We start from the raw sequence: 19,814 nt of genomic DNA, 5'->3' as shown, positions 1-19,814 counted from the left end.
TTGGGGCATAACTGCTATAACAAGAGGGAAATGGAAGCTGGTAATGGCCAACAGATGCCCGCTGCAAAGGGGTCATGAGGGCTCAAACTTGGATCACTGCAATGGAATGGAAGAGAGGGGAAGGTAGGAACAGGCCTCACAGAGATGAAATCGAATAGATCTCCTGGTTCTGCACAGGGAGGGGAAAGGACACAGAGAAGCTTGAACGCAACCCAGATTTTGAGTTTGTGTGAGTAGGGTTTGGCACTGTGATTAATGAAGATTCGGGATGAAGTGGGAGGGACAGGTTTAGGAGAGAAGGAAAGCGTTTTGTTGCTTTGTCATCCCTGTTTTTATTAATAAAATTGTTTCCAGCTTCTCAGAGCTCAAGAAGACTTGAGTTCTGCAAGGGGCAGGAGGCAAACTCCTCCACCAGCCCCCTTATTCTGTGAACACTTGTCCCTGCAGTTTTGAAGAGCCTGGTCGCTGAGTCCTCGTATGCGAGAACCAGACGGAAATTTTGTTTTCTCTCAATAACTTGAGTTTCCATTAGTTGAGCTACCAGCGTCTATAGAGTAGAAAACCCAGTGGAGTGGAGTTCAGACTTTCCTCACACAACATTTTCACACAAGCGGTTTAACATGGTAAGACCGTCTTCTAACACGCTGTGGACTAGCCTAGAGAAACACGTGGCGCTCACCCACAGAATTCTAGTGAATGCCTTGTCAGATTCCAAAGCGAGAGAGCCTTTTCATTGTCCATGGACCAGGATGCGAGGAGGGGGGGACGTGCAGGCTTCGAGTGACAAAATGACATGTGCAGATATAGTCATCGGCATGTTTTCGCATGTTTGGTCTCTGCCAGGTACTGTTCTAAGTTCTCGACATGTAGTAAGTCATTTGATCGCCCCAGCAACCGTTTGTGGCGAGGACCTCATTCTCTCCATTTTGCAGATGAGGACACGGAGACCTAGAAAGGTCTCGTACCTTGCCGAAGGTCCCACAGCTAATAAACGAAACTAGGACTCAAACACGGTCTGGCTCAAGGGCCGCCCTCCTAATAAACCTATGTTCCAGAACTGCCCAAAACAATTATAATCTATGTCCGTTGTCTTGGCATAATTTGGACGATAAATTATGAACACCATCCCTCTTGACCATGATGTCTTGCTTATTCAAAGCCAAGAAAATCTAGTCTAAGCACAGAGGTATCCAAGTGAGTAGGCTATATCTCCAGTCATAATAGGACGTGCGACAATGTGGATTGAGTATGACTTTTTGGCACTCATCCACTTTGTCCTAAGAATTAAACTGGCTTTATGGCTTGGTATAAGTTTGGTTTTAACTGGTGAACCACTCTGCTCTGTTACGACCTTTTAGGCTCTGTTTTATGTTACCGTAAAGTCGCCAGTGACCCTAGTTCTCCCCCTTCTGGAATGGTTTGACTGACACCTCAACGTCTGGCCCCTCCAGGTTCCGCCAGATCTCCAGAACGAAGTCCTGATCAGCCTGTTGGAGACCGACCCCGATGTGGTGGACTATTTACTCAGAAGAAAGGCCTCCCAGTCATCGTGAGTATGCCACTCACCCCCTCTTCCAAAGCTGCCGTGGGGATTCCTCTGTCCTTTTCTAGAGAATCCAAGAGGTTTATGTAACTCCATGCAGGGTGACTTGAAGTGGAATTTTGGCAACTTCCTGGGGAATCTTGTCAGTCCACCTATCCAGAAAAATGCTTCAGTAGGACTAACCCACTTATTAAATTAGAACGTGCCTTATGGGAGCCTTCTGTTTCATTTTTGGCTTTTTCTAGCCCCGCAAGGTCTTTTTGACTGTGTTTACTGGGGAAAAAGAACTAAATCACTGGCAAGAAGCTCGAAGGACTGTGATGCACCTCAGTGCATCTTACTTGTGTCATTTCTCTTCGCAGCTGACGTCCTTTTGGTAAAAACGCACACTGCTCTCCACATGCCGCCATGTTTGCAATGAATAAAATGAATGCCGTGCCGTAGGCTGTGGTTTGCCGCCATTTCGCCTCCAAAGGAAGAGCATTGGCTGTTTTACATTAGTCAGATTTTAGGATTAATCCCAACTATTTGGTAGAAAGGCAGCACGTATGGGGGTGCTGAGCATTTGGCAAAGCCAGTTAAGAGGGTAGTCTTGCATCGTTATCCAGGAGCGATGTTGCTGCCATGACACCAAACCTTAAATCTGTGGCATGAAAAGTTGTCATCCTCTCATGAAAATGCCATTTATGTTATGCTTTTAATATACCGAATTGCAACAACTCTAAGACACATTTCTTCCCACGTTTTATCGTCTCTGAAACTGAGAGTCATCTGACAATCAATGGCGTGTCCTGATGTAATCCATAGCATTTTTCCTTTCTCGGCTCTGTATAAAATAATGGTATGTCCTATTCAATGGTGTCTTACAAATACCAACACGTGTTGAGTTGTCCCTTTATGTCGATGTTGAATTCGATAGATGAATTTTCATTTGAAACTATTTCACATGCACTTTTCAAAAAATCATCCTTGTGCCACTGATGATCAGGCCAAATTCTGGTTCGAGTAAGACACTCTGCCTGGAGTCAAGCCCCAAGAGCGACGAGTGACTAAAAATACATTCAAATTGTCTTAATGGGCTGGTATTTCATGGTCTTGCTCTTCTTAAATTTTTCCTAGATTTCTAACCATCATCAAGGTGTAAGTTCTAATTGAAACTAACGCAAATGGCTTTTCTTCACAGCAGATCTCGTATCACCAGAATTTTAATGAACTCACTCCTTTCCCTCCCCACGCCAGAAAACAGACATGATGGCATTTCTGTTCGTGAGTCCCTCGTTAAGCTGCATGTATGACGTTCCCTGGGTACTCTGTGGGAAAGCTGGACAACACACACCTAAAAAAACCACTGATGTTGACTTGCCAAATTTCCGCTTTTAGATGGTGTGTTTAAATGTATAAATATTGTGCTTTGAAGAATGGTAGATGAAAGTCATTTTTATGTGGTTTTCAGGTATGTTCTTTGCATATAAAGGCCAAGAAGTGAACTTTTCTTTCTCTACTCTTAGGGAAAGGAAGCAGCGTATGTGTTAGGCCCATCCCAAGCTGCATAGTTATCTAGCCTCTCCCGTTCCCTATCCCTATAAGAATGAGAATTGTAAGGTCAAGGCAAGCCGACCCTAGGCCATGATCATAGGTGTGTGTCAGGGGTTCAAGGGAAGGGAGGTGAGCTCACTGGTGCTCCGTGGATGTCAGAGACTAGCATCGTTGAACAGAAAACATTTGGGGATGACTTTCTTAGTAAGGGAGAGAGGGAGTGTTTGTTTTCCTCTAGGTACAGGCCAAGGAGAAGCCCAGAAGGGTTGATAATGATGTCGTGAAGTAAAAATACGTAAATAAATACTTATTTCATCCTGGTTGTCTTTTGAGGTTTGAGAGTCCCACCCTTGAGCTGTAGAGAGTGTCTTCATACCTTAAACACGCTTCTCAAGCCTCACTGTGTATACAGATCAGCAGGAGATCTTGTTACAAAGCCCCCCTGGTGATCTGAATCAGTAGATCTTGGGGAGGGAGTCTGTGATGCTGCTGGTCTGTGATCCACACTTTCAATACCAAAAGCTTAAAATATCAGGCATATTCCTAACTTTAGGTGCCTACAGACTCGTTGAAGGAGGCCTTCAAGGATAAAAAATAATGCGAATCATGTTAGGAAGTGTGTCACAGAGTGTGGAATGATACGTGCTGGCTCATTGGTTCTCAGACTTGCCTACCCATTTGAATGCCCTGGGGAGCCTGAGAATGACCACACCTGAGCGCCACCCCTAGAGATTGGATTCGTTTGTTCTAGGGTACAGTCTGGACATTAGGAATTTTTTCAATCTCCCCTGTGGTTCTACTGTTCTGCCACGTTAGATACTACGTATTTGCCATCACACGGTACTATATTTGAGGCAGGTGATTTTCTGACATTTAAAGGGGGTCTTTGCATTGACGAAGGAAGGGAACCAACACTCCGGACCATAAATCCACCTGGAGTTTGGAGAAGAGAAAGAGATGTGACCTATCGTCTCAGCGATGGCTTCTGAGAAGAGCAAGGATTTGCAGTGAACTTTGAAGACCGGAGAGGTGTCAAGAGACCTGGACACTTGGGAAGCTTGAACCAGGGCCTGGACATAACAATAACTCCGTCAACTGGCTGTGGGAGTGATTAAGGAAACTGTTGGCTGGCACAGAGCACAGAAGCCCTTAAACGGCAGGCTTGGGGTGGCACTTAAATTAAGAAGTGATGGCAACGAATTACAGTGACAGGAGATTGCTCTTAGCTGTGTGGTCTTGGGTAAATAGATTCGTCTCTCTCTGTCTCGGTCCCCTCATCTGTAAAGCAGAGGTAAAACAGAGTTGTTGTGCTATTAGAAGAGTATCTGATTTCTAACGAATGCTTAATAAATGTCAATGATTGCTACCATGTTACTTCGAATCTCACCATTTTGTTCATTTGCAACCACTTACCAAAGACTTGGGTGTCACTGCTTTCTACCTTTCTATCCACGAGACAGCAACCACTGAAGGCAGTATGATGCAAAAGGAAGCCATCCGCTTTAAATTGCAGTGGTGTCTAATGGCAAAGCCCACCGGTACCGGCCTGATCCAGTCGGCGTCGGGATGGCGGTGTTGGTTCTGGAACAGAGTGAGGGGTGAGGGTGAAAAGACACACAAGTGGGAAGGTGACCCGAAGCCTCTGTTCTGTGCCATCGGCCCACATACCTAGATAAAGCTGTGGACTCCTGTGCCCCGAGTGGAGACTGCACAAGATGGGATGGGGAGTGGCAAAACGAGTTTTCAAAAGAGTGCAGAACCAAGAACAAGAACATATTTACGATAATTTCTGTTTTGAAGGAGCAAACATTTAGTGATATTTGGGAATTGAATGCTTTGTCCTGGTTTGAGCTTTTCTCTTCTTCTGCGACGACAGCATTGGGGCGGCGGAAGGAGGACTCGTGATTTTTTCTCGTGCTTGTCTACTTAGATTTTTGGCTTCAACCAAAACGGAATACCAAAGGGAGATTGGAAGAGATTTATATTACTAACAATGCAAGACTTCCAGTATTTTCATCGCTTGTCTGGAATATTTATTAGAATTATATGCTCTTTTCTTCAAAGACACTCAAAATAGATCCCCTTCCTTTGATTTAGGGATGTAAGGAGGTAGGGGATGAGAATGGAAGGTAAATCAAAGAGGACGAGGCATGTGGGACTCCGGCATTTGCAACAGAAGAAAAGAACCAAAGCAGGGCCCAGAGCAGGGCGAGGAGAGTGAGGCACTCACGTAGGTGCCCAAGTGGAGGGTGTGCTACAGAGTCAGGTGTTGGGGCGCCGGGGTGGCGCAGTCGGTTGAGCGTCCGACTCTTGCTTTCAGCTCCGGTCATGATCTCACGGTTCGCGAGTTCGAGCCCCACGCCGGGCTCCGCGCTCTCAGTGCAGAGCCTGCTTCCGATCCATTCTCCCTGCCTCTCTGCCCCTCCCTCTCTCACGCTCTCTCTCTCAAAAATAAATAGTAAAACATTTGCAATAAATAAATAAATAAAAATTCAGGCATCAAAATGAACGATGTGGACCTGTCATATTTTTTAAAATCAAAGTTAACACCAAAATCTACGATGAGCAAAATGTTAAACAAAATTTTTTAAAGGCCACTGCCACGCTGAGCCACCATGGACCCCAAAGCCAAAGGGAAAATGTGTATGCTGGCCTAAATGGAAGCAAACCCATCAGTGATGCTTTGAAAATACTTCTTTGCTTATCTTATTTTTTAACCAGGAGAACTGCTGTTTGACAGTTTCTCCTGAGCAAGTAACAATCCTAAATAAGTTTTAATTAAGTTAAGCTGAACTAAATAGTACAATTCTGTTTGGGCGCAAATAAAGCATTTCACCCTAATATAATGATGTAAGTCCTAATGTGCCGACTTTTCAATTTTTCAATAGCTTTCAGCTGCTTTAATGTTCTGGGAAAAAAAGCTAACCGTTAAAAAATCACAAACAACCATGCATACCTATGTGGCATGCAAGGCTAAATATAGCATTTTCCTACTATATTCTGGAAGCAAAATGGAAAGAAAACAAATTTCACTGCGTTTGGGAGTGAAAGGTAATTGTTTTCTTGAACCAGATTCTCCTCCTGTTGAATAAAAAAAAAAATCTACCTTCTTCATGATGGAGGAGCGTTAGGCTTTCTCATAATTCAAGGCGTCACATTGAAATTATCAAAGAAATATCATGTAGATAATTTCGTTTAACCTTTCCAAGACTGTCCTTGAGAATGCCTTCCTCCACAAAACCATGGAGCGCTACAGGATGGGCTATGATTTCACTTTTCCTTTTCCTAGGATTTGTAAGGTCAAAAAGTTCTCAGGAAATTCTGAGAGACGAGAAATCAGACTTTCTCAGTATAGTATAACAGCATCCGACTTCGGCTCAGGTCATGATCTCAAAGTTCGTGAGTTCGAGCCCCGCGTCAGGCCTGGAGCCTGCTTCAGATTCTGTGTCTCCCTCTCTCTCTCTGCTCCTCCCCCGCTCAGGTTCTGTTTCTCTGTCTCTCAAAACTAAATAAACATTAAAAAAAATAATAGAAAAAAAGAAAGCCTTTTCAGCCAGACGACTTCAGGAGAAATGCATGTGGAATCGGAAATTCCAGAATGAAAAATTCCAAAAAGCGTGAATGTGCCTTCTACGGAAAGCCAATTCAAAACGAAGCGAGAATCGATCGCATCACCTCTTTCTCCGAACGCCTTTACGATGATTCGCAACTTCTTTTATAAACTTGCAGAATACTAACTGGAAGATGTCTTATGAGGCACACTGTACAAAAAGGGACGGGAGTCAGCATTGTTTTCTCTGCGCCTCTCATAAATGCCTTCGTGTGCCATGGCTATCAGGAGGGAGTTAGCGAGAGCTCAAAATGAGGGGAGAAATTTCACCCGAGCCCTGGGTAAGTTCGAATGTCCCCGTGCGATTAATAGTGTGTGAGATGGGTATGTGCTCTGAGTCCCAGCAGACTGAGCTTTTATCAGTTGAGCGACGAAGCCAAGGAAGAAGCCGACGCGTGCTTGAAATCTCTGAGGATGTTTCTCGCTGGGGAAGAGCTCAGCAGGGGGCTGGGCTGCCACATCCGGTGATTGAACCAGAGTTTTCCATTTATCCGCAGAACGAGTTCTGTGCCTCCAGCTGCAGTGCAGGCCTGCCCACAGTCCCCTGCCAGCGGCGTGTTAACACCCTGACCTGGAGGGACCAGCTAAGGGTGAGAAAGCGCTTCACTCTCCATATCTATCTCGTGCGTATTTGGTTAGCTGAGACCGGCCGTGCCCGCTGTGCGTTCAGGTCTCGTGGAGGCAAACCCGTGTCGACGGGCAACCCGTCCGCTCAATTCCAAGACACAGAGGGCCCGCTACGCGCTTTGAAACCATTCGCTCATCTTAGCGAACCGCTGGTGAAATATTTTACATAAACAAATACAAAAAGTTAATTGCCTTCACTTGCAGCACTGAACTTAAAAAAAATTGTCTCCATAGACCTGAATCATCTTAGGGGCAAATGTTAGCAAAGGCGATGGCGGTGGGGGTTCCGGATTTGTCTCCAGGTAGATTCGATGATAAAGCAATGGGATGACACCAAAGTTTCTTGTAGCCTCTGCACTGCCCGTGCGGGACGTGGGAGTCCTGAGAAGCGAATAAAATGGTTTCGTTTCGTTTACCAACTGGCGGACTCCCACGTGCAAAGGCACTCCTCGCACGTGGGTTGTTGGGCGCATTTGGCCACCGCCTTACTGACCTCTGCTGAGAAAACAAAGTGATGGGTGGAAACCGCCTTAAACGCTTAAGAGGGCCATTGACCCCAAGTGTAAACACAGCATTTGACTATTGGTAGTTAACTAATGCTGGATACCGTTTCTCAAATACATTTTAGAAGGGTCTCAAGCCCTACTGCCTCGACTGCTAGAGAGACGTGTGACCTCCTCGTTTCCTCTAGGAGAGTCGTTGGCAGGAGATTAGTGCCCTGCCCGCCACCCAGGGAACCCTGTGTGAGCACCCACTTTTACAAAGGGGTCGCTTTGCACGAGTGCATTTCTGCTCGCGTCCCTGGCCGTGAGCCCAGCCACCCTCAGGTTCACAGCCTGTGTCCGCTGTGAGACCTGCTTGTGTCTCTACCCGCAGGGTTTAGCTTTGGCCGCCTCCTTCAGTTTCTCCCCTGATTGGGGCCCCGGCTGTAGTCACTTTGGTGGCTTGACTTAGGAGAATGAACCTGAAGAGCAGAGAAAGGCAGGTTGGCTTCTCCCGCTCCCTCTCACCTTACCGATTCTGATCCGCAACCCAAACGCATTGGGTTATCTGGATGCCGTTGACGAGTGGCTAGGATGGGCGCACCCCCCCCCTTTATTCAGCTGTGGCCCCAGCCACCTCCAGGTCGGGACCGCCACATTAACCCCCTCGGCCAGCCAGCGCTGACGTCTGGGCCACTCTCTGTGCTGTCCTTCCTGATTCGACCCAACAGATCCTTAGCCCACCGCCCTATCTATGGATGAGGGAGGGAAGGTAGTTTGGCCTCGAGGTTCTCAGACTTGCCCCTGCGTCACAGATACCTGGAGGGCTTTTTAAAACACAGTTTGCTAGCCCCACTCCCAGATGCCCTTTCAATAGGCAAAGCCAGTTCACAGTCTGCAACCTGTGCAGCTGCACAGGGCCTCCATCGAGAAGAGGCCCACACTTGGCTCGATGATCTGCTATCGCCACCTGCAAATCCTTAATTTTTTTTTTCACCGGGGGCCTCCCATGTTATAGCCAGTCCAGACGGTGGGTCCAGAGCGAGGCTTGAGAACTCGCATTTCCAACGAGTTCCCGGGTGATGTTCCCCAAAGAACAGAGGAAGTGGTCAGTGGCCCTCCACCTCCTCCTCTCTCACCTCTCCTCCATCAGCTCCAATCACAGCCATGAAAATGGAAGGGAAACAGTGTGGCAGCTCGGTTATTTTTGTTATCGTTACCACTGTTCTCTGTTTTATTCTGTTTCGGTTAAGCAAACGAAATGTTCTCATGAAGCCTTTTCCGTACACCCAATAATTAACGTGAGTGTGATTTCCCCGTCTGCACAGTCCCCAAAGAGCTTACTGCAGCAGCTTGCAAAACTATGCAAGTGGAACAACGTTGTAGTGAGTAATTTGAGAGGCTAGGGAGAGGAAAACGATGGGAAGAGCCATAAGGTAAGACGAGGCCGGGGTGGGGACACACAGAGGTGACCACAGGCCTCGGGACGGCAACTTGATGCATGCTTCCATAGGGCCAAAGTAACCTCCTCGCTGGGCGGAAACCGAAGTGTTCCTAGTGCTGAGACCCGCTACGTTTCTTCCGTAGGGCACCTTTCTTTCTTTTTTTTTTTTTTTTAATTATTTTTCTTTATTTTTGAGAGGCAGAGAGAGAGAGAGAGAGAGAGAGAGAGAGACAGAGCGCACTTGGGGGAGGCGCAGAGAGAGAGGGAGACACAGAATCCACAGCAGGCTCCAGGCTCTGAGCTGTCTGCACAGAGCCCGATGCGGGTCCCGAACTCACGAACCGTGAGATCATGACCTGAGCCGGAGTCGGACGCTCAGCCGACTGAGCCACCCCCAGGCGCCCCCGTAGCTTATCATATTTGGCTGAATGTATTCTCTTCTCTATGTGTTTTAAGACAGATGAGCAAGACGCGAGACAGAATAGTTGGGATCCCCATGAGCTAAAATGCCACCGTTCCAACATTTTCCTCCCAACGTGAGGGGGCAAAAAAGCATTCGTGGCCCTGATGGTGATTGCGTTTGGGCTTATGAATGCACCGGGCTCTCTTCAAACATCCCACAAGATCAGGCTTTAGTCCTCACTGACTTATTCTTGCCGAGGAGACCTAAGACATTTTCATTAACGACGGGGGAAGCTGTCAACTCAACAGGGAAAACCACGGAAATTGGCCCCGTACTCTAATTTGTAGCCCTGGTCAGAACCCCGATTGTCAGCTCAGCTCCATGTTCAACCCATTCAGTTTTTCTCATTTTCATAGTAAAGTTTCCTCAGCCGGAGTCAAATTCGTGATGACACAGCAGTGTCCATTTGTTTTGCTTTGTTTTTCCCCTGCTAGAATTTGGGAGAATTCCGCCCCATTAGATACGGAGGTTAAATAGTTGCCCCGCCCCCCCCCCCATTTCCAGCAGAAATAAAATAAGTTTCTTTTATTTTTCCTTCATTTCACGGGAGGCCTCACGTTTCTGGAAAATCATCCTCGTGGTTGTCCTCTGGCTCTTTCCCATAAGATTATCTATCATCGGTTTAAAGAGGAGGCAAGGAAAGGACTGATTTATTCCATGTGGATAAGAAACTTCCTCAGCAAAAAAGTGCTCGAGCTCCTGGCCATGTCAGTGACAGGCGACGCACGTCACAGATACGGAGATGGCTTTTCTCCTGGACGCTAACCCCGGCTGGAAACCCGAGACTGAGCTAGATCCCCCTGTGAGGGCACGTCCTCCGTCCTGCGTGCACACAGCCCTTTAGTTAGGAAAAGATGGCTCGGGCGTGTGTTTACCTTCTTTAAGATCCCAAAGGATTTGTTTTGCAAAATTAAACCAGAAGAAAGCAAAGACTAGTTAAAGAGGAGCAAAGTGGGGTTGAGGGGGGCGACAGAAGTAGGTTCTGGAACTTTTAATCTGTCATCATTTCCCTTCAAGATGTCAGGGCCACTGTTTTGAGGAAGGTAGAAAATACAGATGCTCCCAGGTAAGCCTTCCAACACTCTCTTCATGTTCTTGACGGTCCCATTTTCCTGCCCCTCTCACACGTTCGCTGTTATTTCTGTTGCTGTGACAACTTATGCACCGATAAGACATCATGGATATGCTGATTAGCATGTTGTGCATCCATTTGTAAAAGCACTCGTGCCTTGTAGGCTCATTTTCGGAGTGTTAAAATCCCATGAACTGTAGTGGCGGTCATGTATTTGTCATGTGTTTCGCCTCTTCATACGTGAATCTATTCTTCCCACCAGAGGCATCATCGTCGTCGTCGTTGTCGTCACTGTCACAGGAAAGATGGATTTACTCACACTGAGCGTTCGGGTGGGGGAAGAAACGTTGTCCATAAAGCCATCGTGAACTTCACGTAAAAAGTTTCATCGTTTTATGTGAATTATATTCAATTCAGGATATTAAGGAACGTCACAGAGTTCTCTGCCAGTTTTTCCTTACTTAACAGATAGTGAGCATCAGACTTTGATTTTCCAGTGGCAGCGAGATTAATGCAACAGGCATTTGAGCGATGCCCCCTGGAGAGTACAGGGGTCCATGTCTGTTTCATCGTCCCCGCCTCCCTGGCCCGGACAGTTCCTGTAACGACTGTTGGGTTTCACTGCCCTCTGCTGGCCGTGTCGTGGAAACGCTTTCACATTATCGCTGTACAAGTGTTTGCTCCGAATTGTCTTTTGGTTTCGGCCCCTGTGCCCATCCATGCGTTCTCCTCCTGTCGTTTGTGTCACGGTCGTATCTTTTGAATCTGGTCACTAAGTGTTAACACACTCACGCGCTTGCTATTGTCTCCTTGCACCAGAAGCCCTGACATGCTGCGGTCGGAAGTTTCATTTTCTGTGGGAGGAAGGCACTCATCCACCGACTCCAACAAGGCCTCCAGCGGAGACCTCTCCCCTTATGACAACAACTCCCCAGTGCTGTCCGAGCGCTCCTTGCTGGCTATGCAAGAGGACGCGGCCCCGGGGGGCTCAGAGAAGCTTTACAAAGGGCCGGAGCAGTACGTGCTGGTGAGCCACTTGCCATCGTCGAAATCAAGGGAGAGTTCTCCTGGACCAAGGCTTGGCAAAGGTAACTGGAACCCGGCCGGCGCCGGCCAGATCGGTGACCCTGATGGCACGTGGCATGGCGTGGGCACCTGGACCTTCTCTTCATCCCTTCCTTGTTTCATGTTCCTGTACTTCTGTGGGATTGGCCGAGTTCCGGCTCTGGGAAGAGGAGGGGATGGAGGGCCCAGTCCTGGTCTGGCAGGGTCCCTGCAGACCCCGGCATGTGGCAAGCAGTCCCATGCCCAGAGAGCCCCCGATACTCCCACTGATTGTTCCCCCCGAGCACCTGAGGGACTTGATGTGTCCTCGCCACTGAGTTTGGGAGCATGTTTGCATGTCTAAGATGCCACCTGATTATTGCTGTTACTTTTACAAAGAGAGGAAGCCGAACCCACTATATAAGGAGACGTCGTGTGCCAAAGAGGTCTCCGTGGGAGAGGGAGATTTGTTTGGCAAAATAAGAGTTCCATGGTCAAATGTGTTTGGGGAATGCTGGGCTAACCGAGCTAATGGTTTCTCTATTGTACAATTTCTCAAACTCTTTAAAGTGGAAAAGAGAGTGTGGTTTACAGTGTTCCCCAAATTTATTTGACCACCGAATGTTTGCTTCTGTTCCTTTCCTCCGCAGAGTAATCCCTCAGTGCCAGGGCTCAGCAGGACGCTCTGAGTAGTAAATGGAAGACACATTTTATCCTACATTTATAATTTAATCCACAGAAACACCCTGAAAGGGCTTTGTTTGTTTGTTTGTTTGTTGTGTGTGTGTGTGTGCGTGTGTGTGTTTAAAGCATAGTGTGTTTATTTTTATTTTATAAATAATCATGTCAAAAAATAATTGAGAAAATTCGTAATGAAAACAGTAACCTGGGGCGCCCGGTGGCTCAGTCGGTGGAGCGTCCGACTTGGGCTCAGGTCATGTTCTCATGGTTCGTGGGTCTGAGCCCCGTGTCGGGCTCTGTGCTGGCAGCTCGGAGCCTGGAGCCCGCTTCGGATTCTGTGTCCCCGAATCTGCCCCTCTCTCTGCCCCTCTCCTGCTCACACTCTGTCTCTCTCTCCTTCAAAAATAAATAAACATTATAAAAATTAAAAAAAAAAGAAAACAGTAACCCATGTTGCCTTCAAGCATAAAATTTATTTTTTAAATGTAAAACTTTAGTTTTCATAGTCCTTGTCCAGATGTATACCTAACTTTACAGCTTTGTTTTCCAAAGTATAGCTCCTTTTGAATTAAGCGTATCTCACTTAAACTCATATCATTTAGCATTTTCCATTTTGCTCACATTCTTCATGGCCATGATATCGATGCATCATAGATTTACTATTCCCTTTCTGACGTATATAAATGATCTCTAATATTTGCTTTTTTAAATTAGTGACAGATTTTCTATACGTAACATTCTCTGCACCAACAACACAGGAACGTGCTCTGAAGAGAATCTGGCCGTTGTAAGAGGCCCGGCATATTCGGGTTTCTAAATACAGATTCAGAGAGATGTTATTCGACAACTTCCCACTAGGAAAGCTCTGATTTGTTAGCAGGTAGACTGAGGCACTCACTAGTTCTTTCTGTCTGTTGGCTATCTTGGCAAACTCTGGCACTGTGGTCCTCAATTTTGCGCACCGGGGGACAGGTGACGATGTCTGTAGGCATTTGGGGTTATCACGACTTGGGAGGGGTTGCTACTGGGGTCCAGACTGTAGAGCCCAGGGCTGAACATCCCGCGGCATGCGGGACCGCTCCCCGCAGAGAAGGATTCGGCCCCCGGTGTCACTGGTGCGGGGCTAAGCAATCCTGTCCACTCAGTAACTGTCTCCCTACAAACAACCCCACCCCGAGGGAATTAGAAACAAGTCGTGTTGGTGTCCCATGACCAGAGCACGAGACTTGGCGTCGGTAACCTGTTCGGCCACGCACAGCCTGCAGGAGAGACGGAGCCTTTCGGAGTCCCCTCCCCTCCTCGTATGGAAACTAAGAAAGACAGGAGCAGTAACTCTGAGCGTTCCATTCGCTCGCCCACGTAAAGTCCTCAACACAGAACCTGGCGCGCAGCGAGCGCTCGACAAGGTCACAAGGCGTCCAAACGGCTGCCCCAGGGAAGCACCCGGTAGACGCTTGCTTCAAGAAATACTCATTATGGGGCACCTGTTGGGACGAGCACTGGGTGTCGTATGGAAACCAATTTCACAATAAATTTCATATTAAAAAAAGAAAAGAAATACTCATTAGGATCACATCACAGGGTCGTAGCGGGGACTCTGAGATGGAGAGAACGCCCCATACAGCGCCTTCCTCTGCCAGCTTGTGAATGAATACAGGCAGGGGTGAACCTGTTGATGTCAGCAGCGGGGTATGGCGGAGGGTAGTACCAGCAGAGGGACGGTGACTATTTTACGTTCCTCGGTCTCAGTAACTGCCGTCAGAGCTGTTGTCATCCGTCACCATTGTATTCACTCCCCATCGCTGCTCTAGCAAGTGACAGGTTAGTGGTTGAAAACGACACACACGTGTATCATCTTACACTTCTGGACTTCACCAATCCAAAGGGGTCCTCAGGGCTGTGTTACTCCTGGAGGCTCCAGGCTCCGAGAGGCCACCTGTGTTCTCTGGCTCGTGGCCCTTCCTCCAACAATATAGCACCTTTTCTGCCTCCCCCTCATAAGGACCCTTGTGATCGCATCGGGTCTACCCGTCCAGCTAATCCAGATCATCATCTCGTCTCAAGACTCATAATTTAATCAGACCTGCAGTCCCTTTGGCGTATGACATCTTTACAGGTTCTGAGGATCATGACACAGACATCTTTGGGGGCCCTTATTCTGTGTACCACGACCATTATATAGAAAGCCTTTTTGTAAATAAATCCCCAACGGACTAAGCCTCCTGAAAGGCAGGTACGCACCTTGTTCTGTCTTGTATCCGGTACGATCTCGAATGTGATACCATGTTACAAAAATGTTTGTTGATTGACTTTTTGCTCGTCGATTTCCATTGTGAGTCACATACCTTTCTCTTTACACTTTTTCCTAGATATGGCAGAGGAGCCTTTCAATATCTGGGGAACTTGGCATTCAACATTAAAAAGTGGATCCAAAGACCCGGGAATGACAGGTGACATACTATCTTTTAAAGGCTGTTTATTGTACTTGCTTTCTAAATTAAGTTTCTTTGCTTTTTTTCCTACTATCATATTAAGTACTTGTCAGATGTTATCTGGAAAATGCTGAAAATAGGGGGAAAACCATATAAAGCTATACTTAGCCTTTCTGCCAAGGTATGTCAACCTTTGACTATACTTCATTTCATTTCCTTTGCAAGAGTTTTTTATTATTTTTTTAAGGTTTATTCCTTTTTGAGAGACACAGAGACAGCGCGTGAATGGGGGAAGGGCAGAGAGAGAGGGAGACACAGAATCCGAAGCGGGCTCCAGGTCCTGAGCTGTCGGCACAGAGCCCGACGCGGGGCTGGAGCTCACGAGCTGTGAGATCATGGCCTGAGCTGAAGTCCGACCCTCAACGGACTCAGCCACCCGGGCACCCCCTTTGCAAGAGTTGTTAAACATAGTTACAATCATTCTGTCTGTGCAACTTTATATTATCTGTTTCACTTCCATTTTCCGGTTATTTGCCATTATTATTGTGAAGGGCCACGTAGTGTTCCAGACTGCATACGCCTGGTTTACAACCCATTTTTTGGTTATCGTTGTAATAAGTGATGCTGTCAGGAACTTCTTTCTTGCGCATTTTGTTCTGTATTTTCAATGAAGAACAGATTCACAGAATTTGGGAAAGCAAGTCATAAACCCAGAATAGGGCAGCGAGTCAAAATTAAGAACCTTCCCAAACATCCAGAGGTGCAGTCACTAGTTTGCATTTTTGCTCATTCGAAACCACAGTTGTATTTATTAGTTTCATTTGCATTTCTTTCATCCCTTACAGTTTTGTCCCCCTTTGGATATCTGGAATTGTTACGTTTTACATAATCTAGTCTATGGCTCTTTGTTTTTGTGAATTCTTCCACCAAACTGATCTTTACTTAAGCATTAATCATTTATATGCTTTCCTCTTTCATAGTATTTCATTATTTTAGCCCTTAATTCTTTCATCCATGTGGAACATATGTTAATACACAGCATGAAGTGTGTAAACTGTTTTGGTTTTTTGTTCCAAATACGTATGTGTGTGTGTGTGTGTGTGTGTGTGTGTACATGTGAGTGTGTCTATAGTGCATCTTTAATTGAGTGGCATCTGATCCAGCTGAATTTCGAACGGGTCCTTTATCTAACTACATCCTGTTGTATCCTATGAGGTGCTTTACTACCTTTTGCCTCAAGGATAAACTAGTCCCAGATGTTCCGCTCCATTTCCCCGTGCTATTTCAACTCTGATCAGTCCCTGCGTAAACGCTGCTGTCTCTTGCCCCAGTGATCGTCTTCTCTTTCCCCGCCTACTTTTTAGTAAATGAGAGAACGGGGCAATGGCGGTCTGGGGACATAGGCGCCAAGAACCTGTTTGTTCGCGAAATGCAGTCTTTTGCCCTCCCTTCAGTTTCCTCGAGCCTTAACCTGTCACAGGTTGATCTCTCCCTCACATCACGTCACAGTGTGGATCGTGCAGGGCGAGGAGGGGCGGGGGAGCTCTGGTCCACACAGCCATTCAGGGGCTCGGGCCCCACCCAGCCCGAGCTCCCCGGGGGTGGCTCCCCGGGGGTGTCTCCATCCCAGCCTAGTAGTGGGCGGAAGGGGTGAGCCCGGAAGACTCACAGGCGTGTGTGTTTTTATTGGACCAGGCCTAGAAATGGCTGACATCACATCTCTGCACCCTGGCTGGCCAGGCCTCAGTTATGTGGCCCTCCTAAATGCAAGGCAGGCTGGGAAATGTCAACCAGTCCTTCCCACGGGGCCAGTTTAGATTCAGTTCATTTATTCCAATGGCTTTTACTGACGTCGTAGAGACACGGAAGCATTAGAATTTGTGTCTCCCCAGGACTGCAAATTGCCCCGAACAAGAAGAGAGCGCTTCCTTTACCTTCCACGCTCGGAGAAGTGTTCATAGCCACGTGGAAGGGGCCTTTCCTGAAATAAATCAGTGGCCAGGACTATCTAGTTTGACAGCTAACGTCTGTCTTTGGAGCTGCGACGGGCACTGTGCCGGTGACCAAAACGTCACGTGTCATTTCTTTTACTAGGAAATATTTTACTTGAGGGTTTTGAAGCTGCCAGTGGGAAGGAAATGATGGGACCTCCCCACGGGGATTCTGCAAACTAATTCCCTCTCTTGCCCCTCTCTCTGGCCTCCAGGTTCCTATGGAGACATTTTTGAAAGTAGCTCCCTGCGACCGGGGCCATGTTCCCTTTCTCAGGGGAACCTGTCCCCGAATTGGCCTCAGTGGCACGGGAGCCCCACAGAACTGGAACGTGGCCGGCAGGTCATTCGGAGGACTCGGACCACGGCCACCGAGGTGGAGTGCACGGCCTGCCCTCCCGTGTCACGGGTCTGCAGCACGCCCCACATCCAGGGCGGCGGCAGGAGACCCGAGCAGGCCATGCCCAAGGCAGGGCGGCATTTGACTCTGGGCAGTGCCGAAGACCTCACCCAGAGCGAGCCAGGCACCGCCTGGCCGCAGAGCAGAGCCAAGCCCTGGCACCAGAGACCTCGAGAGGGCGAGAAGCGTGACAAGAGGCCTCCTCCTCCTTATCCTGGTCCAGGGAAGCAAGCTTTGGCGTCAGCCCGCCAGCCTGCTGAGTCACTGCTGTGGAGGCCTCAGAGGCCCGAAGAAGGTTCCAGAACAGCTTCGGAAGAGCCTCGGGCCACCGAGCAAAACCCGAGCACTGCCTACTCCGGTCCCGCCGGCGATCAGAACAGCAAGACTTTGGGCGACCCCGACTGGCTCGACTGGCAGAGAGAGCGGTGGCAAATCTGGGAGCTCTTGTCCACCGACAACCCCGACGCCCTCCCGGAAACGCTGGTCTGAGCCCGCCCGAGTTCGCGCCCCCACGTCCCAAACGGCCTTCTTTCACTCAGTAGGGAAAAAAGGTGGTGTGGGACAATTGGACACTTCTACTTATTTGTCTTCTTTTACACTTTAAAAAAATAACACAGGAGAAACCCAGTTCACTCAAAGATATAGAGCACTACCCTTGCCATTGATAATAACGTTCTATTGCATAGCCAGCCTTAGGAGAAAACAAAAACAAAACCGGATGGCGATATCCAATCGAAAAACTACTCACTTTGGCTCTGTATAAGATAAAACTCTTGCTTTGATATCGCTTAATTGTATTTATGTGACTTCCGTTCTGACTGTTGTATATTCTGTAACAGATTATGTATGATAATCATATATGATATATTCACAGAAACAGAAGGAACCATTTTTTTTTTTAAATCACTTCACGCCTACTAAGGAATGAGATTCCATAGAATGTTCTAGAATATGCACAAGCAGGTTTCTGTGCTTTTGCCATAGCTTTTTAACTGGGGATAGCCCTTCCTTCAATGCCTAAGAAAAAACGCTAACACAGCAAAACAAAACAGAATATGCCAAGCCATATTTTTATATAGTAGTGAGATACCAAAAAAATGTAGTCACCGAATGCTTTTTCATATTGAATATGTTTTAAGGAGAATATTAAATTTGATACATTATGGAATATATTTTTAGAATCAGTTTAGAAAGGTTTCAGTTAATCAAACAAGAGAAAGGCCGTGCCTAACAAAGAAAGAATAATTAAGTTGTCCTTCCCAGTTTAGATCAAATTCAGTTTTATATAGACCATATATAATATATATTTATAATGTATAATTTTTATGTATTTTTCAAAACTACAAACTGGAATCCAACTGTAAAGTGTTTAAGAATCCAAATGGAGTATTCAAATTACAGAACGCAGTTTTTCCTTCTGCCCCACAATCAGTATTAACCAAATTATACGCAGTCCTTTGTAAAGTAAATCATGTTTGGAAAAAAAAAAAAAACTACAGCTTTGTATTGACGTCGTGCCAAAGGCTGAGGAAATGTTTCCTTCAGGAATTTTGTGTGTATTGTAAAATGCTCCTGCCACACTTCAGTTTGAAGTCTTTCAACCGCAAAACCATTTTTGACCAGCAGGTGGCGATTCGCTTCAGTATTTTCTGAGATTTTTTTTTTTTTTTTCACTTCATAAGGGAATGTGTATTATAGAAAAGGAATTTTTTTTTTTTTTATGGAACATGCTACTCTTAATCTTCATGTTGGCAATGAAATTTTCCGTGGTGTTTCTTCATGTTCTATCTTGTGCCATGATGAATAAAAAGTTAAACAGAGACTTTGTTCCCTGGCATTAAATCTGATGAATGAACTCACCCGCCATTCCAGACCTACCCTTCACTATCCACAAGTCCAAGTGCAATAGACAGCAGTGCTACTATACATATGCAGCTAAAGAGCTGGTAAAAAATTATCAGACGGTTCGGGAACACTGACACACTTAGAAGTTTACAACAATCATTTCTTGCGAGTGGAGGCAGTGTTTAGCCACAGGCCGGGTTTCCGCCTGCTGGACAGGTGTTGCCAACACAATTCCTGTAAGGTACATCCGTCCTAAGGGCCTTAGATGCTTCATTCGTTTCAGCGGCCGGCTGGGACTCAGGAAGGATTTGGCCGCCCGTATCCGGATCTTCCCGGGTGCCCCCACGCAGCGGAAAGTTGTGAACGAGGCTCCGAGCAAACGCTACTTGATTGTGGATGGCAAGTTGCTTTTCCGTGCCACCCCCTCTCCTCCTACTGACCCTGTGTTTTCCAGGCTTTGAGCGTGACTGTGACCCGGCCAGTTGTTTCCCTCCATTCTGGACTGAACTGCCTCGTGCATCGGGCCTTCTGCCCGCCAGGCTCTTGCCCAAAGAGTTTTATGTTTTAAAGCTTCCAGACCAAATGGCTCTGCGGTGGACGTCTGTGACACAAAGGGTAATGAAAAGTCTCTCCATCTGTTGATA

The 19,814-nt window shown here is 47.0% G+C and overlaps 1 protein-coding gene across 5 annotated transcripts in view; it reads left to right on the top strand.

Annotated features, from left to right (window-relative positions):
• Window positions 1-19,145, top strand: part of ARHGAP6 (Rho GTPase activating protein 6) — a 532,244-nt gene extending 513,099 nt beyond the window's left edge. For all 5 annotated transcript variants that reach the window (XM_045050342.1, XM_019823543.3, XM_023248925.2 and 2 more), the window contains 4 exons: window positions 1,452-1,549; window positions 11,597-11,865; window positions 14,872-14,952; window positions 17,141-19,145. In XM_045050342.1, the coding sequence (XP_044906277.1) occupies window positions 1,452-1,549; window positions 11,597-11,865; window positions 14,872-14,952; window positions 17,141-17,814 (1,122 nt within the window). In that variant the 3' untranslated portion in view covers window positions 17,815-19,145. The remainder of the gene's footprint in view (window positions 1-1,451; window positions 1,550-11,596; window positions 11,866-14,871; window positions 14,953-17,140) is intronic.
• The last annotated feature ends 669 nt before the right edge of the window (window positions 19,146-19,814 follow it).

The sequence above is a fragment of the Felis catus genome, chromosome X (genome assembly GCF_018350175.1).
Source record: "Felis catus isolate Fca126 chromosome X, F.catus_Fca126_mat1.0, whole genome shotgun sequence".
Taxonomy (NCBI): Eukaryota; Metazoa; Chordata; class Mammalia; order Carnivora; family Felidae; genus Felis; species Felis catus.
The sequence above is the reverse complement of the archived record's forward strand: the minus strand, read 5'-3'. Positions and strand labels throughout refer to the sequence as shown.